The 19,660-nt window shown below is 49.6% G+C and overlaps 1 protein-coding gene across 4 annotated transcripts in view; it reads left to right on the top strand.

Annotated features, from left to right (window-relative positions):
* Positions 1 to 269: 269 nt before the first annotated feature.
* Ksr1 (kinase suppressor of ras 1) overlaps positions 270 to 19,660 on the top strand; it is a 135,976-nt gene continuing 116,585 nt past the window's right edge. For 3 of the 4 annotated variants that reach the window (XM_040749249.1, XM_013118366.3, XM_013118364.3), the window contains exon 1: positions 270 to 711. In XM_040749249.1, coding sequence (XP_040605183.1) covers positions 481 to 711 — 231 coding nt within the window. In that variant the 5' untranslated portion in view covers positions 270 to 480. The remainder of the gene's footprint in view (positions 712 to 19,660) is intronic. The other variant, XM_013118368.3, reaches the window with a different exon arrangement.

Raw genomic sequence — 19,660 nt, 5'->3', positions numbered from 1 at the left:
TGTGTGTGCGGTTGCGTGTGCGAGAAGTGGGTGGTAGTGGAAAGTGGGGTTAAAGGAATTAAGGAGGATGGGGAACCAGGTTCCCAAGACCACGATGCATAGGAATTGGAGCAGGCGCAAAGCAGCCCCTCCTAGGCGTCAGGCGGGGCCAGAGTGCGGGCGGGGCCCCGAGGGCGCGGGCCCGGAGACAGATGGCGCGGCGCGGACTACAAGTCCCAGCATGCCCTGCGGTCTCGATCCGGCCCCCGCGGCCGCTTAAAGGCTCCAGCAACCGCAGCCGTCGGGTCGCGGAGGCTTTCACTTTGCCGCGGTGTCTGGGAGGCGGGAGGAGCGGACTGGGCGGCTGGCTTTCAAGACTTCAGGCACTGGGAGCGCCGAGGGGCGCTCCTAGTGCAGCCTTCCCGGCTTGAGGCTTCTCTGCCGAGGCGCCCGTGCCCCCGGGCTCCTCGCCTCGGCCCCCAGCGGCCCCGATGCCGAGGCATGGATAGAGCGGCGTTGCGCGCGGTGGCTATGGGCGAGAAGAAGGAGGGCGGCGGCGGGGGCGCCGCGGCGGCCGCGGACGGGGGCGCAGGGGCCGCGGCCAGCCGGGCGCTGCAGCAGTGTGGCCAGCTGCAGAAGCTCATCGATATCTCCATCGGCAGTCTGCGCGGGCTGCGTACCAAGTGCTCTGTGTCCAACGACCTCACGCAGCAGGAGATCCGGACCCTGGAGGTAAGGGGTCGCGGCGCCCGTGGTCCCGATCCCGCTGTGCCCCGGGAGCCGCCCCGCTGCTTTCCTTCCCGAGTTGCATCCTGCAGCCCGGTCTGCTGGCTAGAGTCTTCCTCCCTTGCCTGAGCTCGCTGATGCGGTGGCATGAGGACCTACGACCGGCTCTCGCTTTGGAAGAATTTGGGGGAAGGGGTGTTAGTGGGGGTTTGGATCGAGGCTCGAGGACCGGCGTGTGGGCTAGGATGCTCGCGGGCATCCCATTGCAAACCCCTCTCCAGCCTCACCCCATTTCCAGTGCCCATAGTAGTCATTGTCCCACTGAATCACGCGCTGGACTTTTCTCGGTGTGCTTAAGCCCGGTAGCGTGGGCTGGGGTGATGGGGGGACGTCCCCTAAAGTGTGAGCATCGGCCGGTGGCACTGACTTTCCCTCACTACCCACTCTCCTTGTCCTGTTGCCCTTTCCTTTCCATCAGGTCTTGTCTGCCGCTTTTCAAAAAGTGTTTGCTGAAACAGCAATTTTGCTCTTCAGGCGTTGGGGTGCTTTTCTTTCGCGATGTCACAGCGGTTCACTGCTTAAAATGAAATTACCCATTGATCTCCCCGCTCCACCCGAAACGTTGGGCTTTGGCCTAGGAAAGATTATAGTGGGGAAGGGAACCTTTGGTAAGAACACACTACTTGAGGGGGTTGCTGACAGTGATGACCTGGAGTGCAATGAAAAATAAGATGTGTGAGCTCCTTCTCTTAAATTATAGCTGGAAAGTGGAGCATTAAGAGGATTTGGAAGAACCAGCCAGCAAGGTGGTTGGGATCAGAAGGGAGAGCTCCCCCACCCCTTACACATTGGTGGAAAAACTAGTGCTTTCCCAGCTTGCTTCCAGGGACTGGGAGACCTTTGAAAGTGCAGGGGTCAGTTAATAGGTCCGTCCTGAAGAAGGACCTTTTCTTACCTGGCATGACCACATCTGTGCTTCTGTAGGTCTAAGGATGTCTGTTTTATTAGATATGTGATTTTACACACACACACCATTGCTAATTGCAACTGCCAGATGTCATAGAGCCAGCCAGTGATTGCTGTAATTATTACAAGACCAGTCCTCCCTCCTCTCACACCACAAGCCTGAATTCTTGTTTGATCCAAAATGCTCAGGGTGACTCCCTTAGCTGTATTTTCAGAAAAGCCACAAAGCCAGGAACATTGGGAGACTCCAACCAGTGCTGGCTATTATTATTGTTTTTTGTTACAGTTGCTATAGCAGGACTAACAGGACTTTGCTTAAAAAGCAAACCAACAAAGCTCTGCATCAGGCTTTTCTGCATGTGGATTTCTTGAACACAGCCGAGTGTGTGTGCCCCGCATAGTTCAGTTTTTAAGCTGATACAATAGGAGGACTGTGTGTCTTAGTTCCGGGGTCGTTGTCCAGCAGTGTACGTCTCTTGAACTGCTGGGCAGAGAGAATGTTCTCTGTGTTAGCCTCTGTTGGTCCTCCTCATGTCTCTTTGAGGTGCTCCTGGATTCCAGCGTGTATGTAGAACGGCTTACACTGTATTCTCTGCAAATTCTCTTTGTGGACTGATGTTGTACATTTTGACAAAGTTGTGGCATTAGAATACCTCAGAGTCTCCAGCTGTTCAGGCCCCTGAGCTGGCTAGGCAGCAGCCTCCCTACTGTGTGCATTGTGAGGTCAACCCTGGTGGCATTCAAAGGCCCAAGGGTTATTTGCAGTATGAGCAGGACACATGCCCTGTTCTTTGCATTGTATTTGAAGGGTCCTTCTGGTTCCTGAAAAGATAGGACTTTGGGTAGCATTTCATGGTAATTTTGACCTTGGAGCTGGTTCCCCAGGACTGTTACCAGCTCGTTTGGGTGAATCACTTCATCCCTGGGGCCTCAGCTTCCCCATCTGCTTGGATGAGGTTGGAGTGGTTCCCTTCAGGCTGTTTCTGAAAAGCTTTGCATTCTGTGGTTTAGACTGGGTATGTGTGTGTGCACACATGTGCGTGCGTACTTGTGTGTGTGTGTGTGCATGCATGCTCAGTTGGGTTGAGTTAAACATTTGTGTATGTTATTCTATGTTGATGTCCTTGTTTAAGAACAATACTAAAAACCAGATGTACTGAACAGATTGTGTAGGAGATGCCGTTATTATTGTGAGCATCTTGACCGCAGGAGTGCTAGGGAGCAGAAGGCCTACACAGCTTTGTAATTGGTCCTGTTTCTGTCTAGATGACCTTGGGCAAGCCTGATAACTTCTCAAACTTCCCATCTGTAAAGTGGGGATGGAGTGCTTGCACCTGTGTTAGAAGGAGTCTGTGTCTGCCCTGCTATCAAAAACCTGCCTGTAAACTTTCCGTGGTGGGGGCCTGCTGACATTCATACACAGGGCACCTTTAGAAGAAGAAGCACATGGAACTGATTTTCCACAGGGCAGGACGCAATCCCAGAAGGCTGGATCAGGGCATCTTACCCTAACAGCATGCCCTCTTGAATTTCTGATTTTTTAAAAATGTGTTTGTATGTGACTTTATGTGTACCACATGTGTGTAGGAGCCTGAGGAGGCCAGAAGAGGGCGTCAGATGCCCTGGAACTGGAGGTGCAGGTTAGCTGCCATGTGGGTGTTGAGAAATGAACTTGAATCCTCTGCAAGAGCAGTAAATTCTTTTTAACTTCTTGCTGAGCCACCTGTCCAGCCCCAGATTCCTGATTGTGTGTGTGTGTGTGTGTGTGTGTGTGTGTGTGTGTGTGTGTGTGTACAATCTTGAGATAGGTCTTATATAGCCCTGGCTGAACTCAGCATATACATTAGACTGATTGTGAACTCACGGCTATTGTCCCATCTCTGTCTCCCGAGTGCTAGGATCACAGGTGTCTGACTAGAGAGCTTGTCCTATACAACTGTGTCAGACTTCTGGCAGAATCTCAAGAGACCAGCCCTCCTTAGCTAAACTCCTGGTGAGAGAGGCAGCTTGTGGGATGTCACCTGTGGGACCCTGACCAGGGGCAGACTGCCTGTGAACATCCCAGGTCCTGATGATGTGCTATCTGCTGATGGCTTTGCTCTGTGGAGTAGTTCGTCTTGGGTTGAAAAGGGAACTAAAGGGGGTGGGGAGTGTAGTGTAGCTCCATGGTAGAACACTTGCCTTGTATATATGAAGCCCTGTGTTTAAATCTCCAATACTACATTTAAAAGGAGGAGAAAGGAGTCAAGATTTAATGTTTGCTCCCTACCTACCCAGCTGTGTGCTGGTCTCCTCTCTACCTCTTAGGATTTCCTAGAGTTCTACCAACTTCATCACACGCATTTCCCCTGTCTAAATGGAAAGGGCAGGAGACACAACCAGAACTAGGTGTTTCTGGAATGGGTTGCAGGGCTGTGTCGTTGGGTGCCCTGTCTCTGGCAGGCCCTCTAGAGGTCTGATTACTACATGAAGCAAGGGGTGGGGGATGTGTTGTCACTCTCCAGCTGTGCTCATGGAGGGACAGCTGGCCTGCTGTCCGGCGGGGCTTGCTGGTGCCATCTGTGGGCTCCCCTTCTCTGCACTGGGGAGACAGTGGCGTACAACGCAGATGCTCATGTTGCCTCATGTTCACTCACTGTGTTGGTGCTCTGTAGTATCTCATCCTGGTTGCGGGGTCCCTAAAGGGCTTTGGTTATGAGTCCTATCAGAAACAGTCATGGGTACAATCTCGGCTTTTGGCCACTTCTCTGAGCAGTTACCCTGGAGCAGAGGTACCCTGGAGGCTTTGCTGTGCCTGGGAAGGCAGAGAGGCTGACCCTCATCCACTGGGTTAGGCAGAGTTCAGATTCTTATGTGCTAGGACCAGGAGTGGAGGGATGTGTTCACTGACCAGGCCTTCCATCACTGCTGAGGTGCTATGGCAATCCTAGATGGTGGCTACCTGGACTCTGGTAGGTGGGGGTCTTTGAATGTGAGGGGCATGTTTCACCTAAAGGGGTAACCAGACAGGTGAACAGCAGGGACTCCACTACCATGACTAGAAGAGAGCTTTTCCAAGTGGGCCCTGAGTTAGGAATCATGTAGAATCAGTCAGTCTGACTTACTGGTTCTGTAGGAAACATTGCCAGAGTCTTAGTGGCTGTTCCCAAGTCAGACATCCCCAGAAAGATGTGGCTAGAACCTGGTTCCCTTTTCCTAACCCAGCTAGTGTCTAGAGAGTGACATTTCTGCTTCTGTTTTAACCTTTTGCCTGAGAAACTCCAGTTGACATGGAACTGAGGGCCTGTCTCTTTTGGTGTCCACTTTCACCTTGGTGACTTTTAACCTGGACAGACCCACTTCTCAACTGTCCTTCCGAAGAGACCTAAGGAGGAGGCGCTGTTTGTGAAGATGTGAGCCAGGCAGGGCTGGGGTGCAGGAGGGAGACCTTATTGCATCTGCACCCAGGACCTGGTGGCTGGGGTTGCTGCCTGGGATAGAGATGGAACACCTCCTAGCTGCAGGGCAGTTTCTACTCTCAGACACCTGGTTTGGCTCATAACCCTGGGAAGTAGCATTCCATACCAGATGCTTCCCTGCCTGTCTGCCTGCTGGCTGTGGTCCAGAGAGGGACCATGCACAAAGGTGCTGGCCTGTGGTGACTGACAGTGTCTGCAAATGTGTGGGAAGGTAACAAAACCTTGGGTCCTTAAGCTGAACTTTAAAACCTCTTCATTACTTTTGTTTATTTACCGCATGTCTGTGGAGGCCAGAGCACAAGTCTGTCCGGTCAGTTCTCTCCTGCTATCATGTGGGTTCAGGGAATCGAACTCAGGTCATCAGGCTTGGCCTAAAGCCCTTTTACTCCCCTGAGTCATCTTGCCAACCCCTAAACTGTGGTTTTTTAATTTTATTATTTTGAATGTCCTCGCAGGGCAGACTGTCTAGTCCCATTTTTACGTTTAGTTCAGAGGGTGTTTGCTTTCACTTGGTGACTTTTACTTTGGATAGAACCACTTCCCAAATGTCCTTCAGAGGAGGTCTAAGGAGGAGGTACTGTTTGTGAAGGCCGTGAGCCAAGGAGAGCTGGGGTGCAGGGACCAGGACCTGGAGCCAGGATGGAATACCTCCTGGCTGTGTCTGCATCAGCGTTCATGGGAGTGACCTCTGCAAAGAGAGGGTCCACATACGTGAGGAACATCCTTGCGCATACTCTGTGAAGTCATCCAGTGGGCCCTTAACATATGCTTTCTTACACAGATCATTTACCTGAGAAATTTCATTCCCAGTTTGAAGATGAGGCAGCTGGAGCTAGGAGAGCCTGAGTCGGTGGATATAGCTGAATCTGAGTTGACTGGCATTGAACTTGCAGTGATCCATCTGTCTCAGCATCCCCAGGCATGTCAGGCATGTACCACCACACCCCAGTCTTGAGAACCCATGCTGCAACCTTTGCAGTTGCCTGTAGAAACACTGATGTTGGGAGGGTTGGGAGAGGGGTTTTGGTCAGCCATGAAGGACTGCCCATGATTGGCTCTGTTCCAATGCATTGCTGAGCCACTGCCCTGTGCAACCTGGAGTTTGAATGCTGGGTGGCTTCCCTCCCGTTCAGCTCAGCACATCCCCAAAGCAGGGGGTGAGGCACCCAGCCCTGCTGGTTTCATTCTGAGAAAGGAGAAGCTGCTTGGAGATCAAACCTCAGAGGGGTTTTTCTTTTTCTTTTCTTTCTTTTTTTTGGAGAGACAGGGTTTCTCTATACAGCTCTGGCTGTCCTAGAACTAGTAATGTAGTCAGGCTGGCCTGGAACCTGGAGATCCTGCTGCCTCTGCTTCCTGAATACTAGGACTGAAGGTATGCACTACCATGCCCACCCCCACTCAGTTTTTTTTTTTTTTTTATGGCTACCTGCTTTATTCTTTCTGAGCAGTTCTTGAGACAAGGAATATAGCTCTAACTTGCCACTTTTAGTTGTAGTGCTTAAGATACACATTAATACATGTTCCCTCTGCAAAAGGGAAACACCCTAGATAATAGAAAAATCACCTATTATGCCACCTGTCAGAGCCAAGCTCAGGGACTTCTCTCCTCCTCCTCCTCCCCCTCCCCCTTCTCCTTCTCCTCCTCCTCTTCCCCCCTCCCCTCCTCCTCCTTTTTACTGACTCCTCCTAGCTTTCTACTGTGCATTTGCATGAGAAGATACATGAAATTTTCAGTGTCACCATCAGCAGTGACCTTATTGTGCACCCATACCACACATTCCTTTAACCAGATCCCAATTTCCAATTTCCCTCCCTCCCTCCCTCCCTCCCTCCCTCCCTCCCTCCCTCCCTCCCTCCCTCCCTCCCTCCCTCCCTCCCTCCCTCCTCCTTCTTTCTTTTTATTTTGGCTTTTTTGAGACAAAAAGGGTTTCTCTGTGTAACAGTTTTGGCTGTCCTGGAACTCGCTCTGTAGACCAGGCTGGCTTCAAACTCCTAGAGATCCACCTGCCTCTGCCTCCCGAGTGTGGGATTAAAGGCGTGCGCCACTACTGTCGGCAATTCCAGTTTTTAATGCTTTGTTTGGCATGTTGACACATCATCATGCAAGTAAGATTTTGTTGAACTAAAATGTATCAATGCATTTAGTATGTGTCCATTTAAATTAAAAATATTTATTTTTAGGCCAGGCGGTGGTGGCGCACGCCTTTAATCCCAGCACTTGGGAGGCAGAGGCAGGCAGATCTCTGTGAGTTCGAGGCTGGGCTGGACCGACAGCCTCCAAAATAATACAGAGAAACCCTGTCTGGAAAAACCAAAAAAAATATTTATTTTTATACATATGAGTGTTTTGCCTACATGTATGTGTACCATATATGTGCCTTGTGCTCTCCAAGGCCAGAAGAAAGTATCAGATCCTCTCAAACTGGAGTTAACAGATGTGTGACACCATATAGATGCTGGTGATCAAACCCAGGTTGTCTGGAAGGGCAGCCGGTTCTTGTACTCCTGAGCCACATCCCCAGCTGTTTGGTGTCTATCCATTAAAAAGAAATGTTTTTTAACACATTGACTTTAAAATTACATTTCTTCATGTATGTGGATGTGTGCCACAGTGCACAAGTGAAGACCAGGTGACAACTTGTAGGAGCTGGTTCCAGGATCGCGCTCAGGTCAGCAGACTTGCACCGTTGCCTAACAGTGGTTAACAGAAGAGCCCTGAGCTGAGAGTCTCTCCTTTGAGTGAGACAAGACAGTGCCTTGGACTTGGCCGACTGACAGGGAAGATGTATACCTTATCCTAAGGAGTTTCTGTGAGAGGAAGCATGATGGGCCCTCTCTGCCCCATCCAGTCTGAGGGTCCCTGAGGGCTAGGCGGGATTTTGGAGAGCGGTCTGAAGTACCCGTGTGGGCCTGGCTCTGCCTGAGTGGATGATCTTTTCTTTTTGCCCCACCCACACTCAGGCTGAAGGGACTGTCTTTGGCCCTGACTCTGTTCTGTCAAGGCTTATTCACTGACAGCTCTCCTGAAAGGCTTCCCTCCCGTGGATCCCGGGGTTTGAAACCTTCATGCAGATGTTGCATTTTTAGCCTATCCATGGTTGGTTTTGCTGTCAAGATAATTGTAATGACACAGGCCTGACAACACTCTCGCTTTCAGTGTCAGCATTCAGAGTGTGTGTGTGTGTGTGTGTGTGTGTGTGTGTGTGTGTGTTTCGGGGGGCATCTCAAGTTCAAGGGCAACTTGGACTTCAGGCTGTAGAATGAGTTCCAGACCAGCCTTGGGCTGGATGGTGAGGCCCCTGTCATGTGACCTGCTCATTTTTCAGTTACTCAGAGAAGCATAGCTTTTCTTTTCTTTATCTTTTTCTGGATACTGTCCAGAAACCCAATCTTGCCTTCCTGCACACTCTGGGCTTTTTCATTTGCTCCCCGGAGCACTCACCCCCTCCAGTTCCTCTGAGCTCACCAACCTCCATTGCTGAACCTGACCACTCTCTCTCTCTCTCTCTCTCCCTTTTTTTTTTCCGTTTTTTATGAGACAGGGTTTCTCTGTATTGTTTTGGAGGCTGTCGGTCCAGCCCAGCCTCGAACTCACAGAGATCCGCCTGCCTCTGCCTCCGGAGTGCTGGGATTAAAGGCATGTGCACCACTGCCCGGCTCTGACCACTCTCTTGAAAGCATAGTTCCCTCTCTTCGTCTTCTCCATCTTCTTCCTCCCAGCTGCTCCCATGACCTATAGCTTGCCTGCCTGCCTTGTTTTTCCTTTTACATTCTCATAAAATTGTCCTTGAGCTTAAGAGAAGAAAGGGGTGCAGTTTTTTTTCCTGTTGCTTCCAGATGTGGTAGAAGACCCCACAGCCCCATAGGCAGCTCACCTCACATCTGTGGAAAGCAGAGCTCTCCCTGTCAATATGCTGCCAATCTAAGCCTGCAGTTGGTGCTGTGTGGACACCTGTTACCAACATGCTCTTTGGCTTCTTTTCCTATCCTAAAACCCAGGTGGAAATGCAGAGCTTTACTCTGGAGCCAGCTGCTGAGATGAAAAAACTGTGTCATGGATTCTTATGGACTAAAAAGAAGTCACAATCTGGACTACCACCACCGCCACCTGACAGAGCTCTGCATTTGAACATGTCTGCCTTTTCTCTGTTGTGATGTGGTGGGCAGCAGAGCGTTTTAACTGGGCAGACTGCCACATTGAAGACATTCTACTTGTGTGATGTCCCCTCCCCCACCTGTACTTTTCTGCCTGGGGAATAGTGAGAACTCGCTAATACTTGACTTCACAATTTTAAGGGAATAAATGGAGAATAAAACATGGAGTACAGGAATCAACCACTCTGATTAGGAAAAATAAATTTCCACTCAGCACCAACTGCAGGCTTGTATTGGCAGGATATTGAGCAGGAGGGTTTTGCTTTGTGCAGATGTGAGGTGAGTTACCTATGGGGTGCGAGGTCTTTTACAGTATCTGAAGGCTTTGAAACCACCTTGGCTGATTTATTTGTGCCTTAGATTCCCTCCCCCCCCATTTTAAAAAGACAGTCTCTATCTAAATAGTCTCCCTATTTAGCCCTCATTGCCTGGAACTTGCTACTAAGACTGAGCAGTTCTCTAGGTTGCAGTGAGCCTTCTGGAACCTTGACTTCCTCTGTGCTGGAATTTCAGGCCTATACCACCATGTCCAGTACACACAGAATTTTGTTGAAAAGAAAAAAAAGTTAATTTTATTTTTTAAGGTTTATTATTTTATGTCTCAGTCACTGTTTTGCTGCTGTGAAGAGACACCATGACCAATGCAGCTCTTAGAAGAGAAAGCATTTCATTGGGGGCTTGCTTATAGTTGTAGGGGGTTAGTCCATGATCACCACAGAGCGAAGCGAAGCCTGGCAGACACAGTGCTGGAAAAGTAGCTGAGGGCTACATCCTGATTCAGAGGAGAGAGAGGGGCCGGCTGTGCGTGCGTGCGTGTGTGTGTGTGTGTGTGTGTGTGTGTGTGTGTGTGTGTGTGTGTACCTGGACCTGTGTGTGGGCTTATCTCAAAACCCACCCCCAGTGACACTCTTCCTCCAACAAGGCCACACCTCCTAATCCTTCTCAAATAGTTACACTCCCTTGTAGTGACTAAGCATTCAGAAAATGTAAGCCTCTGGGGTACGTAGTTCTTATTCAAATCACCACAGTGTGTGAATGTTTTGCTTACATGTATGTGTGTGTGCTGTGTGCATGCCTGTGTGTGTGTGCAGAGGCCAGAAGACAACATAGGATTCTCTGAAACTGGAGTTACAGATGGTTGTGAGCTGGTATGTGGGTGCTGGGAACGGAATCAGGGGCCTCCAGAAGAGCAGCTGGTGCTCTTAAACACTGAACCATCCTCCAGCCCCAGCTACAGGCCATTTTAAAAAAATGATCTGTGTGTTCTCAGTGGACAGGGTGTTAGACTTCTGTGCCACTAAGTCTGGAGTCCCCAAAGGCTTAATATCCTGCAAGGCGCTCCATTGAAAGAGGGCTGTAAGTAGAGAATGATTTTGTTAGTGTGTTCCCTTCCATCCCAGATTCAGAGGCTGAGGATTTGTTTTAAAGGCCCTGAGAAGTCCTGCAAGGCTTCTCAAAGGACTCCTCCAGAGGTTCTTATTTCCCCTACCTAACCGAGTTGAGGAACGTCTTAGCCTTGGGCAAGGAGAGACTAGAAACTGTAGGCTCAGGTTGAGCCAGTGTTGGTTTTATTCTAGGTGTTTTATAAACTGTAGTTCCCATTTGAGGTGCAAGGCAGGGTTTGGTGGTGGCAGGGAGCCCAAGCCCCAGTGGACATCAGGAGAAGTGGCCTTTTGTTAAGGGAGATGCTTTGGGTTTGGTGGCAGGGGTCTTCTGGGCACTTAATCCTTCCACCACGGGTGCCCAGAGAGGTCTGTCTGCCTGGGCATCCTGCCCCTGCCCCCTCCCCATTCCTGGTTGGACAGAAAACAAAGTGGGAGATGTACAGATGGCTGTGGGTGCATTTGAGCCTGGGGCTGGAGGGGAGGGGAAGGGTTGGGCTGCAGACAAGGAATGCTTTTTAAAACAAAAAAGGAAATGCTGGCGCGGAAGGGGAGGAAAGGAAGCAGCTTCCTGTTGCTGGTGGTGGCTTTTTTTTTTTTTTTTTTGTGAGAGAGAGGTGGAGCAGTTTCTGTCCCCTAGGCCTGAAGAAACTGGCTGGGGCAGCTGTTGGGGCTCTCCAGCCTTTGTCAGAGGTTTCAGAATTACAGCGCAGGAGGCACCCACCTCATTTTCCCCAGACCGCCAAGTTAAATGGACATGCGGTTTCTAAACTGTCCCTCAGTGCCTGCTACAACATGGATGTGTCATCGTAGCTGACATTTTACTGCCTGCTCGCCACCCTGGCCTCTTTGCTAGGAGTGCTCTCTGGCATGTACTCCTCAAACCAGTGCACGTGACGGGCCTCCATCATCCTCTTGCAGAAAAGGAGCAGAGGTGTGAGGAGCGTCAACTGATTGGAGCCAAGGAAGTGCAGAGCTGTCGCTTGAACCTGGGTGGTCTTTTTGTTGGTGGTGGTGTTTTCTCTTTTTTGGTTTTTTTCAAGACAGGGTTTTGCTGTGTAGTCCTGTCCTGGAACTTGCTCTGTAGACCACACTGGCCCTGAACTCAACTCAGAGAGATCTGCCTGACTTCTTCCTCCTTCCCTCCCTTCCTCTCCACCCCCCTCTTTTGAGACAGAGCGTCAGCTTAGGTTAGCTTCAGACACACTTTGTAGCTGGGGATGACCTTGAACTTTTGATTTTCCTTCCTCCACCTCCCAAGTGCTGGGATTATGGGTCTGTGCAATGCACTTACATTAAAAAAAGCATTTATTAGAAAGAGAGAGGGAGAATGTGTGTGTGCGCGCATGCATACATGCATGCAGGAGTGAGTGAGAGTGAGTCAGTAGTCAGTTTTCTCCTTTACATGGTTTCCGGGGATTGAACTCAGATCCTCACGCTTGCACAGAGAATGTTTTACCTGCTGGTCTATCTTGTCATCCCAGCCTTTGCGTTTGTTTCTTATTTTAATTTTGTTTTTAATTGTGCATCTGTGCCTGTGTGTGGTATGTACAAGTGTCTGTGGAGGCCAAGGCAGTAGGTCCCCCTGGAGCTGCACTTTCAGCAGTTGAGAGTCACTTGACGTAGGAGCTGGGAACGGAGCTTGTGCCCTTTGGAAGAGTATCTGAAGATGCCTCTAACCACTGTGCCATCTCTCCACCCCTTGCTGTTTGTTTGTTTGGCACGAGATCTCTGCTCTGCAGCTCAGGCTGGCCTCTGAACTTGATAGTCCTCTATCTCAGTCCCCTGAGTTCTGGGAGTTCAGGGGCTAACCACTGTGTTCAGCCACATGTTTTTAAACTTCATTACGGAAATATTTATCCATGCAAAGGTAGAGAGAATGGTGTGTTGAAACCCCCCTCCCCGTCATGCACACACCTCTGTAGTGATTACCTACCAGAGGAAGCTTCTGTAGGAAGCAGCTCTGCCCAGTCTTGGTCATCTACCTTGCTCCCTCTCTGAGGAAGAGAGCGCACGCACGTGCGAATTGGTAGTCCTAGGCAGTGGAGCTCTGGGAAAGAGAGACTTAGGGAGGTTTTGTTGCCCAGCTCTCTGCCTCCAGGCGGATCTATGCCTGTGTCCCTAAAGTAGGAGGGCTCTCTATCCCACAGTCCCCAAGCTTGTCCCACTCTGCTCTGCCAGAACTGCAGGACCATCTCCTGCTCTGGCTTGGTTCTCTTACTGATGGAGGACTTCTTTATTCTCATGACTGGCTCTCCCTCTCTCCATGACCTAGCTGGGAGTCTGTTACCATGCTGAGTGTGACCTGTGATATACCTGGATGGCCTGTCCACTCTTCTCCACGGCTCAGGCATTTTTTCTTACTTTTCCTTACCTGTTGTTAGCTGGATGAGGGTGCTTTAACATACATGGATTAAGTGCCTCTTTGTGGCAGATGCTGTCTTCCACTCATCTCTGCTGGTCCAGACTGGCAGAGATCTAATACCTAGTGGAGCTTCCTTGACTGACCTCTGCAGGTCTGTGTCTTGGCTCCGCCCAGTTTTTCCAGAAGCCTGGTTTTGCTCACTGCTCTCTCATTGCTTTTCTTTGGGGTCCTTGGACAACAGCAGTGGCTTGCTTTTGTTCCTGTAGGTTTCTGCTGCAGTCTATGGTGTTTCAGGTGCTGTGTCACCTATTTTGGCTGGTGGACTTTTCTGGGCTTAGCCTCTGAGGCACAGGTATGATGTCCTTATGGGAAGGGCCACTCCGAGGACACAAGAGTATGCATGGGCTTTGGACCAGTGTGATGTAATCATTTCCTGACTCCTTGCTAGCTCTGACCTTAGTCAAATTGCTCAGCTTTCTGTGTAGTTTCCACCCCCCCACCTCCAGTGGATAAGGGGAACACAGATATTTTGTACATTTGTGAGAACTTACCCAGATGCAGAGGGTTCATGGAATAGATCCCAGTATTTAAGAAAAAATTTAATGCACACACACATTTTCTTGCTTAGCATTAATGAAACCTTCTGCAGGCTTGGGGATTTGAACCTAGGGCCTCATGTAGGATAGACAAACACTCCTACTGAGTCACATTGTCGATGTTGTCCTTTTGCTTTTTTGAGTTTTGTGGCTCAGTCTCATTCAGTTACCCAGGCTGACCTTCTGTTTACTCTGTAGCAGGCCCTGAACTTGTGAGCCATGGTCTCTAAAGTAGCTGTGATTTTAGGACTAAGTCACCAGGCCTGACTTCTAATTAGCATTGTCTTAAAGCATGCTGCCTTTCTATGTTTGCTCGGTTTTGTCATTTTAATTGCTGTGTGATATTTGCAGTAGCGGTGCTGTCACCTGCCAGAGTGTTTCCACTGTTTTTGGACATTTCAGTTGTTTCCAGAATCCTGCTATTTAAATAGTGTGACTGGAATCATCCCCATACAGGCATCTCTTTTGTTCCTGTTCTGAATTCATTTCTTTAGGATAATTCCCAGGAATGGGATTCTTAGGTTAAAGAGCCTGGAGTGTGTCTGTCTGTGTCTGTTTGTCTCTGTTGTGTGCTGCCCCTCAATCCCCCAGGTGTGTAAATCTCATGTCACCCAGGAGGGCCTTAAACTGTTAATCCTTCTGCCTCCACCTCTTAAATTCTGAGAGTTTGGGGGAGGCACCCACTCCCAGTTTTCTTCTTTGTTTTCTAATCTACTTATTTATGCATTTTCCCTATACTCTATTGCATTTCCTTTGGCCTTGTTAGAGCATTCTTCATCATGCATTTGCTTTTTATTTCTCACCTGTGTGTTCATTCAGTATTTATTGGACACCTGCTGTGTGCTGAACACTCCCTTAGACACTGGAGAAAGACAGGCAGGGAAGGCAGAAGGCTCTGTAGTGGAAGGAGACAGATAATAAACCAGGGACAGAGAGAAGTGGTTTGAGACAAGGAGAGTGGGTAGTGGGGAGGGAGAGGAGGTGTATAGGTGATGGCCTTAGTTTGGGGGTGGGGTGGTGGGAAGGGGCTCTTTCCAGGGAAGCACACCGGTGTGTGTGTGTGTGTGTGTGTGTGTGTGTGTGCGCGCGTGCGTGCGCGCGCGCATGAATAGATGGAGTCTGAACAAGAATGCCTCTGCAACTGGGAAGAGGGTCTATGCAGAGACCTGTCCTGCCTTGAGGCAGGACACGGTACTTGGGACACAATGGCGGCAGGGAAGGTTTTCTCCCCATACATCTCCTTAGCCCTTTCCTGGACACTGCTCTGTGGCATGCATAAACCTGCCTAAGGGGTGTATTGACTCTAGCAAGTTGGCTGGCGTGTATGAGGCAGAGTAAACCCGCAGAAGGTGTCGGTGGGGTGTGAAGGAGGTTGAGGCTCCCCTGGCTGCCTGGCTGACTCATTTCTGCACCGAGGTGTGTAAGATCTTGGGAAATGCACCTTGCGCTGCCAGCCCTCACTGTGGGGATGGGAGTATGGTCCCAGCCCTGCTGGGGGCTCCTTGGACCTCTGCCAAGGGAGGAGCTGGGAACTGAGGTGGCCATCTCTGATACAGGGCTGCTGAGACCAGGTGTGGTTATCTGGCACCTATGTATGGGAAACAGTGCCCAAGAAGGAGACATGGGGAACCCCTCCTCCCCAGCTGCCCCCATCTTTGCTGAGACTTTGGCTTTAGCGTCCGCCAGAAATGTAGTCCTGGGGACGTTCTGCTCTGCTTACCTCCTCTCCCCCTTCTCTTCTCTTCTCCTCTTCTTCCCCTCCCCCCATTTAGGGCTTTGTGTATTCTAGGCGAGTATTCTGCTGTTGAACTATATCTCCAGCCCTTGGTTTTCTAAGATAAGAGCTTGCTATGTAGATCAGGCTGGCCTTGAATTCCTGACCCTCCTACCAGTGCCTCCTGAGTGCTGGGATTACAGGTGGGTTCCACCATCCTGACTTGATATTGTGTTGTTTTTGTTGGCTTTCTTTCCTTAGGGTGGGCAAAGAAGGATGTGACATCTGAGTGGATGCTTTTTTTTTGGCCAGGATCTTATGTATCCCAGGCTGTTCTTGAACTTGCTGTGTAGATGATCTTGAATTTCCAGTTCTCTCTTGAGTGCTGGGATTATAGGTATACATCACCATGCCTATGGGATAGGATGCTGAAAATCCAACCTAGGGCTTCATGCATGTTAGGTGAGCACTCGATCAACTGGTCCACAGCCCGAAACCCCTCGAAATCTTCTTTGGATACCCCAGGATGTATTCATTTGGAGAACTGCAGGTTCCATGATGGTCCTGGGGAATGGGCTGGTGGAAGAGGCTGGCTGTCGTTTTGTTTAGAGGATCCTGAAAGATTCCTAAGCTCTGTAGTCATGAGTGGGACCAGGGTTGGTCAGAGTTAACTAGCTCCCCAAGCTCCCTGCACTTGAGTTCGTTGCTGAATGGAAAGGGAAGGCCGGATCCTGGGAGGAGGAGGATTTAGGCTCCCTGTTTCTTCACCCCACAGTGGGGGCCAGCCTGGATTTGTCCTGGTGTGTTTCATTGCACCCTTTAGAAATCTACCTCACCTTGGGTGGTAGCTGGGGCTTTGGGAGCTGGTGGGATCATTCAGTGGGTAGAGGTGCTTGCTGCCAAGCCTGACTCCCTAAAAGTTATCCTCTGACTTCCACTTGACAGCTGTGATACATGCATGCCCCCTCCCCATGTTTGCCAGTACTTAGTATTTTGAAAGAAGTCATGCTGGGAGAAAGGCTTTGTAAAATCTCTCCTTTTTGTTGTCATTTTGAAGACTGTAAAGCTGTCAGCAAGACAAAAAACCAAAACCAAACAAAACAAAGCAACGACAACAAAAATGGAGTATTGGAAACTGGATTAACAGAAGAGTCAGGAACAGAGGTGGCTCTTGCTAGAGAGGAAGCTGGGGAGAGGCCTCCTGTGAGGAGCAGATTCTAGTGGGCCATACTGGATTCCACAAAGCCAAGCACGGGTTCGAATCCCACAGTGTTCAGTATGAAAAGCAAAGTATAGTTGGTGGCGTGTGGCACAGCTGTATTTAAATGTTGGTGGCTAATCTTACTAAAAAGAAGGTAGTAAGTGCCCAGGGAGATGCCCCTGATGGCCCTGATTCACCCCGACCAAGGGGGACAGAACAGAGCAGGGTGACTCCATTGGCAAACGGAAACTTGTCTTTGAGGGGACAAGAAACCCTCTCTGTGTGGTAGGCTGGTGGTTTATGGGGGGGGCGGGGAGGGAGAGAAGGACAGGGAGAGGGAGACTGTTCACGCATTTGTGGTTCTTGTGCACAGAAAGCCACATGTGTTCCAGCTTGCCATGTGACTCATGGGAACCTGGTCTTTCACACTCTGCCCTCGAGCGTCACTTGGAGTGCTCTGATTCTTAGAAAGATTTGGTGGCCTTTGTCTTGGGCAGTATGCATCTTAGATACAGCTTCCTCTCCAGCCCCAGTTTTCTTCATTGGTTTCCAACACTGGCAGCAAAAAAGCCCCAGTCCCACTTGCTGTAGCAAACTGGTCCCTGTCACTCTGTGGCTGTCAAGCCAGATTCTGAAAGTCACGCTTGTTGCTCCCCTGGGGAAGTGCGGACAGATAAGGCTCCTGGGACCAATTGCCTGGCTTCAATGCCCCTGCCTCCTCCTCTTCCCTCTCTATCACAGGATGTAGGGACTTTGTCTTGTTCCGAGAAGCAGCTACTCACTGACCATGTCTGTCTTAGGCTGCTGAGCCGGGAGGGTGAGCAGCAACACCATAGTAGGTGAGATTACAGCTTCTGATGCTCGATAGAGCTCAAACTCTGTCTCCTGACTGTGTTTTAGGGCAATTGCTTCTTTATTTTTAAGTGGGATTACAAGAGGATCGTTGTTCATAGCTACTGAGATGAGCCACGTGAAGCACAATGCCTGACCCAGAATAAGAATATTTTCACACGAGAATTGGCTATTTTTAAAAATTTTCTCCCGCCTTCTCTTTCTCATGTGGCCCAGGCTGGCCTTGAACCTGCTATTTGGCCAAGAATGACTTTGAACTCTGATACTTCTACCTTACATTCTAAGTTGTGGTATTACAGGTGTGTACCACCATGCTGACTTATTGAATGCTAAGATGCAAACTCAGGATTTTGTGCATGCTACAATCCAGCCTGCTTTTTAATTTCTCATTAGGTATTTGATTACTACCCACTTTGGTCGGACATTATTGTGAGCCTGGGGGTGCAGATAACTGTGAAGACAGTGGGTAAAACTAAGCTCTGTGGGACTAACACTTCAGTGCTGGGAGGAGACACAGACAGCAAACAAAGGGGCAAGCTATACTGTCTGTTAAGCGGCTGGCAGAGTGTGAATGCAGAAGCCCGAGGGAGTGGGCCCAGCTAACTGGAGAGCCCAGAAGGAAACCAGGGTGGCCTTCATGGAGCATGGCACATGCCTGCCTCTGTTCCTAGGACTCAGACTAGGAAAGGAGGAGAGAGGGCCTGTGAAAATAGAAGAGTAAGGAGAAAGAAGGTTTGGGGTCTTATGTGAGCACTTGCCTCTGTCCTGTAGACACTGTTTTGAAACTTGGTTCATTCTTTTCATTTGTTTTCTTTAGACAGGCTCTCACTATGTAGACCAGGCTGGCATTGAACTCACAGGGATCCACCTACCCCTGCTTCCCAGTGTGTGCCACAATGCCCAGAACCTAAAGTTTTACTTTGAAAATTCTCATTATTGTGCTTTTTGTTGTTGTTTGAGACAGGGTCTTGTGTGGCACTGTCTGGCCTCTTCACTTGCTGTGTTGCCAAGTATGACCTTGAACTGTTGACTTTCCTGACTACAGCACCACCATCCTTGGCTCATGCAGTGCTGATAACACCCAGGGCCTCACACATACCAGGCAAGCGCTCTGTGGGTGGACCACACCCAACCTCTTCCCTTAATTTTTAATAAAGAACAATGTGAAGAGCAGGTTGCAAACCTGCTATTCAAAGCTGTGTTTTTGACTTACACAAAGTGTGTGTTCTGACTCTGGGCAGATGGTGGTCAGGCTGTGGGTCTGCCACCTGCTAGGGCACTATGTGGGTGAGTCACCCTTACTCATTCCGTGAGTGTGTATTGAACATCGGCATGGGACATCTTCCTTGTCTGTCCTGATATTCCTTGTCTCACGTGGTTCTGCAGAACACAGTACACAACATCTGGTCCAATCCTGTCTCCCTAGGGAGTTTCTGCTACAAAGTAGAGTTTATGAGAACATATTCAAACTATCTGTAATACGGGAGGGAGAAAAGACAGCAAGAGCTGTCCAGTGCAAGGGCGTGGTTAATCACATGTGCTATAGCCCAGCTCGCCATACACGGGTTATTATGGGCCCAGATGCTACTTTAGAAGGCTGGGAAAGAACATGCTCGTGTTTATAACATTACATTAAGAAAAAATAAATATCCAGATGGCAAAGTTGTATGTCTGCATCATTCATAGTTATGTAATTGGTAGAAATATACATGTAGATGGGAAAACCAGAAGTGAAATAAATTGGGTGGGGGCTGCTTTTCTTTTGGAAAAATTCCTTCTTCATCCCTATAATGTCACACTTTTGCTTATTACTGTGTAGTCTGGAGAAAAGGCTCAATGGTTAAGAGCACTGACTGCTTTTCCAGAGGACCTGGGTTTGAGTCCCAGTACTCACATGACAGCCATGTGTAACTCTGGTAACAGGGGATCTGACGCCCTCTCCTGGCATCCGAGGGGACAAGGCTAGTGCATGGTACATAGACACATAGGCAGGCAAAACATTTATATGTATTTTTAAAAATGACGTAATGAATGTATGAGTGCTTACCAGACTCTAGCCATTGCGCTGGTGGTCGGATATGGTGTGTCCCAGACCAGAGTCCCCGTGTCCAGAAGAGCAAAGTAGCTGCTGAAGGGCCATCTGCTGGTAGAGGGGATAGCCTGAGCCTGAATGTGCAGTCTGACTGGTCTGTGCCCCAGCATACTGAACCGTGATGATGTAAGTTTGAAATCTGGCCACGCAGGGAAAACTTCAACCCTGTCATCC

This window comes from Mesocricetus auratus, unplaced genomic scaffold (assembly GCF_017639785.1).
Source record: "Mesocricetus auratus isolate SY011 unplaced genomic scaffold, BCM_Maur_2.0 Super-Scaffold_100007, whole genome shotgun sequence".
Classification (NCBI taxonomy): Eukaryota; Metazoa; Chordata; class Mammalia; order Rodentia; family Cricetidae; genus Mesocricetus; species Mesocricetus auratus.
This window is presented reverse-complemented; position numbering and strand designations above follow the sequence as displayed.